This window comes from Chelonia mydas, chromosome 15 (genome assembly GCF_015237465.2).
Source record: "Chelonia mydas isolate rCheMyd1 chromosome 15, rCheMyd1.pri.v2, whole genome shotgun sequence".
Classification (NCBI taxonomy): Eukaryota; Metazoa; Chordata; order Testudines; family Cheloniidae; genus Chelonia; species Chelonia mydas.
The window spans coordinates 27937252-27950046 of record NC_057856.1 but is presented as its reverse complement, the minus strand read 5'-3'; the positions used below and the strand labels follow the sequence as shown (position 1 = coordinate 27950046).

At 39.8% G+C, this 12795-nt stretch overlaps 1 protein-coding gene across 6 annotated transcripts in view; it reads left to right on the top strand.

Annotated features, from left to right (window-relative positions):
• HECTD4 (HECT domain E3 ubiquitin protein ligase 4) overlaps positions 1-12795 on the top strand; it is a 124483-nt gene that overhangs the window by 52647 nt on the left and 59041 nt on the right. For 4 of the 6 annotated variants that reach the window (XM_037879155.2, XM_043529480.1, XM_043529479.1 and 1 more), the window contains 6 exons: positions 1327-1397; positions 6484-6589; positions 7308-7428; positions 8546-8674; positions 9858-9982; positions 11374-11527. In XM_037879155.2, coding sequence (XP_037735083.1) covers positions 1327-1397; positions 6484-6589; positions 7308-7428; positions 8546-8674; positions 9858-9982; positions 11374-11527 — 706 coding nt within the window. The remainder of the gene's footprint in view (positions 1-1326; positions 1398-6483; positions 6590-7307; positions 7429-8545; positions 8675-9857; positions 9983-11373; positions 11528-12795) is intronic. The other 2 variants (XM_043529482.1, XM_037879157.2) reach the window with 1 other exon arrangement.

Below are 12795 nucleotides of genomic sequence, written 5' to 3'. Positions count from 1 at the left end.
AGCGCTGCGCAGAGCCATCTGCACACCCCCCTGAACCAAACAGGAGCTGCTCCAGGTAAGTGCTCTGCACCTCCTGCCTGCCCCAGCCCTGAGCGCCCTCCCACACCCTAACTCCCTCCCAGACCCCGTACCCCCACCCTGAGCGCCCTCCCACACCCTAACTCCCTCCCAAGCCCTGCACCCCACCCTGAGCGCCTGCTGTATCACAAAGTGTTAAACCAAGATTTTCAAAAATAATAAAGCATATTCAATCACATTGCTCCCACTAAAAATATTATTAATAATTTTTTTAGTGACAGCAAAAAGGTTTTTTGTACCGTTAATAAATAAAAAAATTTTTTAAAAATATTGTTTTTCATCTTTATCTCATCGTTTTTTAATTTGTTTTTGTGTGTGTTTTATAATTTACATAATATATTAGTACAGTAGTACGTCTATAAGTTATATATAAATATACATATGTTGGGGGTGCATGCTCAAAAAATTTTTACTGATAGGGGTGCGCGATCAAAAAAGTTTGGAGACCACTGCTATAAGCAATCAGGAGCACATGCCTGTGCACAAGGATGGTCTCTTACCCTTGATATGGTGAATAATTTATGCAGGGGGGACAAACTATTAAAGGAGTGGAAAAGACCACTTATTTTGAGGTGTATCTATAGCAGTGCAGTTCCAACACTAATGTACTTATGGCTCCCTATTTGGTTTAAAGAAGGATTTCCATAATGGTTCAAAGGTTAATGAGGTTAAAGGAGTTAATACCAGTAAAAGTTCTTAGCTACTGGCTTTCATTTCCTATAGCTCTTATTTCAGATATTTGATTAACGCTGGTGGAGACAGGGAGAAAGCAGCAATTCTGCTTGGATTTGCAGTAAAGCTGTCATCCTGTATTTGACATTGGTCTGTTTGTTACAGAAATGACTGTGCTATCGTATGTTACAATGGTGACTTCACTGTAGGATTTGTCAGGAGGGAGTAGATGGTTCTGAGGGGGGAAATCCTCTGCTTATACAACAAAACTTATTTGATTAGCAGAAATCACAGAGGAAGCATTTGCAATTCTATGACAAATTAATCTAAATGTTAAGATATGTTGGATGTCTTTGCTTAGTATAAAAATGTCTTTTTATAAAAATTCAGGCAACCATATAGAATAATTCTAAGGGTTATAGCTATACAATTGTAAGTTCCAAATTTTTAATGTTCTGTTTCCCATGTTCATAATGGAACTATTTTCCTGTCACTCATTATAAACAAATGTTAAATTTGACTTTTGATTTCCCCTCTTCTCCCCACCCCACCCTTTTTTTTTTTTTTTTTTTTTAGCTCTGGCTTAAATATACTATATCCTGGAGAAGTGGAAATTAATAACTTACTTAAGTTGGTCTTGACGGAAGGTGAGTTTTTATTGATGCTCTGGGGAATAATTTTTTTAATTTAAAAACTAAGCAGAGAGAGGGCGGTTTTGTCTTTTTTCCTGTTAGTAGTTTTTATTTCTGGGATTAAAGAAGTTCAGGAAAGTGGTTGAATGTTAGACTATCATAAACTAACACTTCCTTGGAAGTTATAGAATGTTTTTAAGTTCTCGGTGCTTTGCCTGGATGTGTGGGGAAGGTGAAACACTGTATCAGAGTAATGGCAAGGTCTAACTTAAAACTAGAAAGGTTTACAAATCTGTTTTGACACTATTCATAATGTACTTTGTCTAGCCTGAATATCGTACCTAATAGGTATGCAGCAATTCCTCAGAAAGGGCCCTCATCTTACACACATCCCCACTGTATATCATTTGAAAAATTATTTTATCTATGTGTAGATGAGGGACGATGTGGAACTGTCAAGTGGTGTCCTAAATCTGTAGGTGAGGTGAACCAGTGTTACCCAAATTGAGTGTCATTTTTTTCCCCGCACTTCCAGAAACATTGCAACATGACTGACTACAGTTTTTACTGTTTACGTTAATTTCAGTGTCTTAATGTGGTGTTTATTGGTAAAAGCTACCAAACGACAATGTAGTAAAATATTTGTATTGGTTTTACATGGGCAAGTATTTATTTTCCCCAGAAATTATGAAGCTGTTTAGCATGTGGCAAAAATGGTGAATACCAACATTTTGCAATATACTAACATGAATTGTTTTCACATTGCATATTCTTATTTGTCAAAATATGTCACAAGTGATTTTAATAGTTCTCCATATTTACAACTGAAATTTGCTGACCAGATCAGTCTCTCACTGAAGGTTGTGCACCAGTAGTAGTAGATTGTGTGCCCATAAGTTTGTACTGTGTAGTGGATAGATATAAATGTATGTGAATTCGTAATATCATAGAATATCAGGGTTGGAAGGGACCTCAGGAGGTCATCTTGTCCAACCCCCTGCTCAAAGCAGGACCAATCCCCAACTAAATCATCCCAGCCAGGGCTTTGTCAAGCCTGACCTTAAAAACCTCAAAGGAAGGAGATTCCACCACCTCCCTAGGCATTCCAGTGTTTCACCACCCTCCTAGTGAAAAAGTTTTTCTTAATATCCAACCTAAACCTCCCCACTGCAACTTGAGACCATTACTCTTTGTTTTGTCATCTGCTACCACTGAGAACAGTCTAGATCTATCCTCTTTGGAACCCCCTTTCAGGTAGTTGAAAGCAGCTATCAAATCCCCCCTCATTCTTCTCTTGTGCAGACTAAACAATCCCAGTTCCTTCAGCCTCTCCTCATAAGCCATGTGCCCCAACCCCCTACTCATTTCTGTTGCCCTCTGCTGGATGCTTTCCAATTTTTTCACATCCTTCTTGTAGTGTGGGGCCCAAAACTGGACACGGTACTCCAGATGAGGCCTCACCAATGTCGAATAGAGGGGAACGATCACAATGATCAAATCGCTTCGCCATTTGTAAGATTTTGTACATACAATGTAGCATCTAGTCTGCCTGGTAGAAGGTTTTAATTTGTAATTGCCTATGCATGCAGTACTAGCCTTTGAAATATTCTGGAAACTAGCTTTTAATTCAGTTACACGTATGCATAGGCCAGTGTTAGAGTTAGAGATGACAGTACACAGCTTCATATTATGAATATGCAAAAGCTATGAGAGAAAGAAGTGTCCTAACAAGAAGTAATGAAGACTAAGTCCTCAAACAAGTCCTTGCCTCTGCACCTGAAGAGGGATGAAGAGCATGTTACAGGAAAAGTTATTTACTTGTTTCCATAATATAAGAACTAGGAGCCACCAAATGAAATGAATGGGTAGCAGGTTTAAAACAAATAAAAGGAAATTCTTCTTCACTCAGCGTACAGTCAACCTGTGGAACTCCTTACCTGAGGAGGTTGTGAAGGCTAGGACTATAACAGGGTTTAAAAGAGAACTGGATAAATTCATGGAGGTTAAGTCCATTAATGGCTATTAGCTAGGATGGGTAAGGAATGGTGTCCCTAGCCTCTGTTTGTCAGAGGGTGGAGATGGATGGCAGGAGAGAGATCACTAGATTATTACCTGTTAGGTTCACTCCCTCTGGGGCACCTGGCATTGGTCACTGTTGGTAGACAGGATACTGGGCTGGATGGACCTTTGGTCTGACCCAGTATGGCCATTCTTATGTTCTCTTACCAACCATGTCATCAACAACATGACAAACCCATTTGACCTTGAAGTACATCCAAGGATGCTTATCAAAATATCTACTAAACTGCATGTAACATCAGTTGTATGGGAGCTCTACTGAAAATAGCAGATGTTGGTGAAGAACAAATGGAGAGACTTGTGAGAGGTGCACTTGATTCTGAAGAGACACAGCTTCTTCAGCTGCCCAATCAAGAAATCTGGCATCAAAATACTTGCTGACATGGCCAAGAAGAACAAATTTAAGTCTGGCAAGGGAGGGACAATCACAGCAGATCCTAGTTTTCCACAGAGCCTTGTCCTTCACAAGATGCAGTGATGATGTTTCAATGGGAACTGTTCTTAGTCAGCCAGTAAGACCTGTGCCTTTGTCCCACTGATGGAACAATGAAAAGAACAGACAAAGCTGAATTAGGGTATCAGCTGTAAAATCAAGCTGGAATAATTCATGAGCTAAGAGCATGCAACAAAGAAACCACAGAGTACATCCAAGATGCCGTAGCTGTCATGCAAATGATGACTGAAGACAAGTTCCACACATTTGATGAATGGGCTGCTGAATATTTGAGGCAGGTCCAAAAAGGATTTGACAAAGCTAATTCTGTAATCGAAGTCTGTGACAGATATGACAACAGTAACTCTGTGAAAACTACAAAGAGTCCGGTGGCACCTTAAAAACTAAGATTTATTTGGGCATAAGTTTTTGTGGGTAAACTTTCTGTGAAAACTGCAGAAAGACAGCGCTGGACAGGATTTAAAGATGGATGCAAGAAATACCAGGCGATTGGTGGACATCTTGTGCCTCAGTGGAAAAAGTTTCTAAAGTTGACATCCAGTAAGCAATCACTTGTGAAATTCCTCTGAGTTTATGGTTCAAAATCTACCTGTGTGTGTAGGAGCACACCCAACACAAACACTCCTCCTTGACTGAGGCTTTTCCAATGGTGAAGGAGCAAAGTCCATTGCCAGTAGAGGTATTGAAGAAGCCCAGGACTTGTACAGTACTCAAGTGGAAGTGGACAGAAGGATGCTTCTGCATGCTGTATGTACCAGTATGGCATTTGAGTCTCTTTGTATCAAAGAAACTGTAGTAATTAGGTCACTTGATACAGTTGTTTTGATCCTTGCTGTTCTCTACTTTCCAAGAGTGGAACATATAGATAATGTGCGGATTGAAACAGATACCATTACCAGCACAACTGACAAGCATTGCTTCATACCCGTGCATGCAAACTGTCATGCACATACTTCCGATGAAGTGAGCTGTATCTCACGAAAGCTTATGCGCAGATAAATTTGTTAGTCTCTAAGGTGCCACAAGTCCTCCTTTTCTTTTTGTGGATACAGACTAACACGGCTGCTACTCTGAATACTTCCTGTTGTACACATTAACAAGATGACTGTGTCATCCCTATTTGGTGCTCAGAAAAAAATTGTTTAATGTTGTCAAAACAAAGGGACCTTACCACTTAAAAGATCTTGCCAAATTGGAAGAGAGTGCTGGACAAGCCACAGTTTTGGAAGTAAGGAAGTTGGTAGCAGTGCTGCGGTCAGACCAAGAAAGAAAAGATCCACAGAGACCTGAATTGCTTGTGCCTCAATCTACTCTCAATCAACTCATTCCCTTTGTTACTGCATCAAAAAGGACAAGTCACTGGGTCGCTAAAGAGTCAACTGTCTGTAGCCAGGACAATCTTCCCTGCATAGACCTATGTACATGCCAAGGCAGTAAAGTGAGTATGGTAACCCACTCACTCTCGACAGAGATCATAATGATCAACAAGATGATGATGATGATAACTAAAAATGTCACTAGTGCTAAAAAAAAAAATTATATAGTACACAGGTTAAGAAGAGAGTGTCTGTACATCGGATTATCCACAATACAAAGTTTGTTTTAAAAATTCATAAGATACATATAGTGCATAATCAGCAATAACCCAAATTAAGGTGAATAAATTTAACAATACAGTTTAGATATTAGAATCCGAATACTCGGGTACATCACTAATGAAAAGTTATACGGAGAGTTGGTTGTAGAAAGCAAATATAGGAATGAATGTAGATTGTCCTCAGTAATTGAGCATTTAGGGTAGATTGTTCACTTGGAAAATACTTTTCTCATGGATTGTATTTCAGTTACTTTCCCCACTGCGCTTCTCATCAGCACTCCAGCTCATCCCTCCTGGTATTGCCAATGTCCGGTGATGCGTTCTAGGTAGATGTCCGCTCGACCACCTGATGGTGTCCGACACCATGAGTTGCTGCATCAGCCAAGCGTAGCGCTGACCGATTCCACATTCTCTCAACACTCACTTATTACTGGGATCCCATGCACCCAATGATACCTGTACAAATTGATTATTAGATTTTGTTTTACCTTTTAGATTCTTGTGATGCATTGAGGTCACAAAGAAATCCAGTGTTATATCTTGAAATAATACATAGCGTCCTTAAATTAAAGAAACGAATGCAAGTACTTCGGAGTGGTCATTTTAATGTGTTGATGGTGTCATTAGTTATCCCCATTTCTGTGGTAACGGCACCGCTTGACAACTCCATATCATACCTCATCTTAAAGTAGACATCATAAACGTTGATATGCATGTGTGTAGAGAGGCTACATTGTCGACCACAGTGGTGGTATCTTCCACTCAACTAAAATCAGTGAGTCGTTCAAAATTTAAGAGTACTGCATATGCAGTAAGTCTCAAACTGCTTATGTGTCTGTGGAGAATCTCAATAAATTGTAAGCATAGTTACTGTTAGTCAGAAGTGTATGTCCAGCAACATTCCTTATGAATTAATAAAATGTATCTAAAGAAGGCTGTTTTACAACATTTTTCATGTTCTGCCATTGTAGGAGAGAGAAATAGTGGGCTCTCCCAACTTCGTGATGTGATCCTTACTAACTTAGCTGAACAGCTTCAGAACAACAGATTTGGAAGTGAAGATGACGATCATTACAGGTAGAGTGAAATAACACAGTTGTCGCTGTTAATTTGTATTGAGGTGCATTTGGCTTGTCAGCATTATTGTAAACTGAGCTACTTTCTGCCTAAACAACTCATTCCCTTTGTTGCTGCAGTTTGAGCTAATGCTAGCCTTGTGTACATACTGTACCGTTTGCTGAAAGCGCTGAATTCCTCTGGTGGTTTGAAGTATTATGGAACTTTTGGAAATTTCTGTAGAACTGCATAAGTGGTTTGGAGGAGACTTTTGTGAATTCCCTGATAGGTAAATGAGAGCAGATGACGTTTTATTAGGTGTCACTCTTCAGCACTAAGACTATCACCCTCAAGAAGCTCTAATGTTTACTTAAAGATTGACGTTTGGAAGGGGTTTCTTTTTATTAAAAAAGAAGGCTTCACTTGATGTGGACTCTTTGGAGGTACAGTGAGCAAAATGAATGCAGAATGTACTGATATTTTAAACATGCCAGAGCTATATCTATCTTGTATTATACTGTGGTCAGAGACATTTTATTTTTCAAACATCTTTGATATCAGAGTGCTTTGGTTGAACATATTAGTGCTTGAGCATCTCTGATGCAGTCATTCAGTCAGTGTAAACTAATTTGTAATGTGGTTTGTCAAGACTTCTCAGGTGTGTTGAATGTATCAGTCATTAATTTTCTTTAATTATAAATCATCAACATCTTCTCATGTCTTTCCTGCATTTTTAAAGACTAAACGATGAGCTTTTGCACTACATTCTCAAGATCGTTGTTCGAGAATCTTGCATCTTAATCACCAAGTGCCAAACTGTATCTAAAGATGAATTTCAAAGACTTCTTTCAACTGTGCCTGTAAGTAAAATGTATTTGTTGAAAATATTCAATTTGCTTAAGTTTTTTCTATTTCTTGATTCCAGCCACCCATTCCCTTTTATGTAGAAGTGTAATGAATACAATAATGCAATCTTGAAAAGGAATAGGGGAGGGAGTTTTTAAGTGCATATTGTTGCAAAAATAAAACCTGATTAATATTACTGAATTAAAATGCTCATGAATAGAAAAGGGGGCAGGACGCTTTCATTACAAACTGATCTTGTATAATAGTGTTAAAGCAGGTTAACATATTGATACATTTTCCCTGGCATCTTGCAAACTGTTTCAGTTTTAACATTTATTTTTGTATAAGGTCTTTCAAAGTTTCACAGAATGATTTACAAAATGGATTAGAATATAGAGAGAGCCTTTTAGAGTTGTGTTTAATTATGCATACAAGCAGAAAGGAATACTGTATGCTCAGAGTTGGGAGATGAGTAAAGAGCTGAAATTTTGAGTAGTAAAAATTTACATAGATATTCTTGCACAACCGTTAATGAGTAGGAGAACATGAGGTTGCAGCAATGGGGAAATAATAAGTGGGATGAGGTTTGGGATCTGTTGTTTTCAGATTTACTACAGTACTTTACTATGTTAGTAAAGTTACTAATTCTCATTTCAGTCTCATTGACCTGCACTCCTCAAATCTCACACCAGAGACTGTGCGTCTCCTTTTAGCAAAGATTTCATGGTTGAGCTCTGCAGTGAGGTCTCATGTTAAGACTTCATTACTTTTACTATAAACACTCAAAACATATACGCATACACATTTAGTATTTAATTACAACTACATTTTTGAAACAAATTTAGTGCTTTATGATGCTTCATATTTTTTAAATGTTTCACCTACTTATTAGTTCACTAAATACCTTGGTCTCCCAGCCTTCAGTATGAATTAGTGAGATTCTGCTGATTCAGCAAGGACTATGTAACTCAGTGACAATAATTTGTTCAATAACAGGAATTTTGTATCTTTCTTGTACTTTTTTCCCCTGCTTGTTTCCTTTTTCATACTTTAAAAAAGCACAAGGATTGCCTGTGCCAAGTCCGATTTAAAAAGTTCAGATAATGTAAAATGTGCTTATTTATATTAAAGGCTGCATCTTCATGTTTGCGGTATCTGATGGCTGTACAGAACCACCTTCTGAGTAATACTATTTTGATTAAACCTGATGAAAATGATGACAGTGACAGCTCCTTGCAGGGAGAGACATTGAAGGTACAGGTAAACACCGAGTTTTATTCTAGTACTGTTTTCTACGGCCAGTGTTCTTCTGACAGTTCTTATGTTTCAGCAGTGCAACTTACTGGTAGAATCTATTTGTGTTGTCAGTTTTTGTTGTGTTGAAGAAGTTACATAGTGGAAGTCAATACTGTCTCATACTTCAGCTAGAATCTGTGATTGTTCTTTGTATAGTTTCATTTGACACTATATTGTTAGTCTGCCAGCACTTCCCTTCTAAAATTCTGCGTCAAGGCATTTCAGACTTGGCTGTTAAAGGACGTAAGTGTCTTTTGGACCTCGTATTTTTTTAATTTCATATTTAGACTAGCTTTGGAATACAATTTTAGACATCATCTACTCTAGAGATTTTTATATGTAAACTTACCGCTTTCAGAAGATATTTTGGCCTCCTATAACTATTGACTTCACTCATAAAATTTTTGCTGTTTTTTTAACTAAAAATGGAATGGTCTTTCCCCTGATCTCTATCAGCATGACTTTGCTAATCTTCAGAGCTTGCTGCTTGGTCCATCTTTTCTCCCTGTCCCAGAGGGAGCTGGGGGAAAGGTGAGGTTGGGGGATTATGATGGTTTCATTGATTTGAGGTTTACTAAATTGTGACTACATTTACACTGCTGCTGGGTAGTGCTGTCAGTACATAAGTGTCAGTTTTGTCCCAAAGCTCAGGTTGTTTTGTAATTTATCTCATAATCTTACTAATTGTATTGCTAAAGTCATTGGGCTGTTTCTGTCTGCTGCTTTTTATAGGCACTTGTATGCTTGTTATCTAATGCCATTTATGTTCAAGCTTATTGAGTAAATTCTAAATGTTTCAATACTATTGTCTGTCTTTTTCACTATTCACTCATGTTCTCATTGTTCAGTTTCTCTCTACAGTTATCCTCATACCTTCTAGGGCATTCTATCACCACTGCAGTACTCTGGACTGGGGACTCCTTCCCTACCTAGAAATTGCGTGTGCATCCTGTAAAATGCACCTAGTTTCTCCCAGCACTTTAGGGCTTAGCATTACAAATCAAATTTAAGTCTTGGATGAATCTACTACCATAGGGTTGCCAGGTCACATTATCATTATTTAATTTGGAAACCCATCATTTTGTTCAGTTGTCAGTTGTTTATTGTCTAGGAATTTAAGTATTATTGTATAACATTTTGTACCTAGGAGCTAAAGACCAGTATTTTGGCTCTTGCTACACAAATCCTGACTGGATGTGATGAAGTTTTAGAAATACTGCAACAGGTCACTACAGCTGTTATAAACAGCAACATTTCTGACAGAGAGCAGAGGTAAGACAACCTGAATTCATACTTTTAGCCTGAAATATGTGAGCTGCTGCCCATTGTGTGAATCAGCTTGCTTAGTAAAGGGAAACTAATACTATCAGAATTCTTACCTCCCTTTATTTTTGTTTTTAATTTAATAATCAAATTATTGAAGGGCAGGAGCTATTTCTTAATATGCATCCGATGAAGAGCAGCTCACGAAAGCTTATGCTCAAATAAATTTGTTAGTCTCTCAGGTGCCACAAGTACTCCTTTTTGCGGATACAGACTAACACGGCTGCTACTCTGAAACCTGTTCTTAATATGAATTATCCTTTGGCATCCCTAAGGCAGTCTTCCTTTGGAGAGCTTTGAATTGGGCTTTCCGTAAATTGATTTCAGTTGTATTAACATAATATACAGATCAACAGAGACACTCGAAAATCATAAGTCTCTTTAGCGCTATAGTTAGTCCAGTTACTTGACTAAGTATCATAAACATTATAATAAATGGAAACAACCTTAATCACCAACACCCTTTTGGAATCCATCCTGCTAGAATTTCTGTAGGTTAGGGTCTTTATCTCCTGAAGATCTCTTTGGCAGCAGCATTTGTATCCGTCACATTCCTTAGTGCTACTCGAATACCCTTTGTATATCATCCAAGCAGCACCCTCTGCCCTCTTTCTTCAGGCAGGAAGTGAAAGCTGGGAGTGGAAAACAAAAAACTCCCCAAAATCTTAAGGGTTTTGAAAATATCTCCATTTTGAAAAAGGAAGAGTTAGGCCTAAAAGTTATTTGAAATATCCAGAATGAAGAAGGCTTTTCTAGAAAAAATCCTGTTTCAGACTCTAGCCTTTGAGCTGCATATTGTGTTTGCACCCTTAGGGTCTGTGTTGTGTTTTTTGGAATACATCCCTTTTTTGGGGCTGCTCTCCATACGTACAGACTCGGTTTTTGGTGGTTTTTTTCCTCATACGTAGTCTTGGAGACTCAGATGCCTAACAGCACTTTTATATCGTAAGGAGTTGTGGGCTGGGCCCTGCGTCTGCCTTTGTTGGTACAATGCATAGTATACTGGGGGCCTTGATCTCAACCAGGGTGTCTGGGCACTACAGTAAATTAAGAATTTAATTAGCATTCACCAAACAGTCTTCTAGGACTGTCATTCCTAAATAGGAATTGCTTACCAGAAAAGATTGTGAATCTTATCGTATATGTTATGAGACACTGGAGTGTTCAGTAGATATTAAAATAGATATTCTCAGTACACTTGCACATAAAAGTTTTCTGCTGCACTTTGAATCATTTACTTACGCAATCTGATTTGGTATTAAACTCATTTCTTTAAATAAAAATAGTAGTGGCATTCTATGAAAAGAATTGTTAGTGTGCACTTTTGACTCTTGTTGCAGGTTAAAGGGCCTGGAACAAGTTACCAAAGCTACTATGCTTGGTCACCTGCTTCCGGTATTACTGACGTCTCTGATGCATCCAAATTTACAGACGCTAACCATGGCCGATGCACTGATGCCTCAGCTGGTACAGCTGGTACTTTATACCAGTCAGGTATGGCCATTATACAGTGGATTGAAGTATAGATTTTTAAAACAAGTTTAATATTTATTTGTTTAAATTTATCAATGGTATTCTCATGAAGGATACCAGGGTAAAATATCAAGACTAAAGAATAATGGTGAAATGTTATCTATACTAGCTCTCCAAAATGAGCTGTGCTGTTGGTGGGGTTCTTCCACAATACCAAGATTGATAAAAATGTAATAAGAACTAATCACTTGTTATTGTTTTGGATCAAAGCTGTCCTTGCGTTGTTCACATACAAGGAAACACATGTTAAGATCTAGTATGAAAAGACCAAGTCCTTATATGTTCTAGCTCAGGGGGGTCAAAGGCTTACCCCGTTCCCCACGGCTCCCAGGAAGCAGCAAGCATGAGCCCCCCTCCGGCTCCTACGTACTACGTGGAGGTGTGGCCAGGTGGCTCTGCGCTCTGCCCTGTCCGCAGGCGCTGCCCTCGCTGCCCATTGGCTGCGGTTCCTGGTCAATGGGACCTGCAGGGATGGCGCTTGTGGTTGGGGCGGCGTGCAGAGCCTCCTGGCTGTGCTCAGAGCCGGCAGGGGGACATGCTTCTGGGAGCTGCTTGCGGTACTCACCGCCCGGAGCCTGCACCCCTGAGCGCCTTCCCCCTCTCCCCCCCCCGCACTCCTATCCCCTTCCACAACCCTGATCCCCCTCCCGCTCCCCTCCAAACACTTGGATCCCAGCCAGAGCCCCCTCTTGTTCCCCAACCCCCTCATCCCCAGCCCCACCCCAGAGCCTGCACCCCCAGCCAGAGCCCTCCCTGCCCATCCCTGATCCCCCTCCTGCCCTCTGAACCCATTGGTCCCAGCCTGGAGCCCCGTCCTGAGCCGCAAACCTCTCATCCCCAGCCCCACCCCAGAGCCCTCACCCCTCCCCCAGCGCCCCAACCTGGAGCCCCCTCCCGCACCCTGAACTCCTAATTTCTGGCCCCACCCCAGAGCCCTTACCCCCAACCGCACCCACCCCCAATTTCGTGAGCATTCATGGCCTACCATACAATTTCCATATCCCGATGTGACCCTCAGGCCAAAAAGTTTACCCACCCCTGTTCTAGCTAGAAGCAAATTTCTCCAAATTATTAACACATGGAGAATTTTCTAATTTGTGATGGTGTTTATATAGCTACATTAACTAAGTTTTTCCCTTAATTTGTTAGCTCAAGGGTTCTCAAACTTTCATGGTGAGGACTATATCCTACAAGAGATTTTCATACACCAACTTCCCTTCGCATGGGCA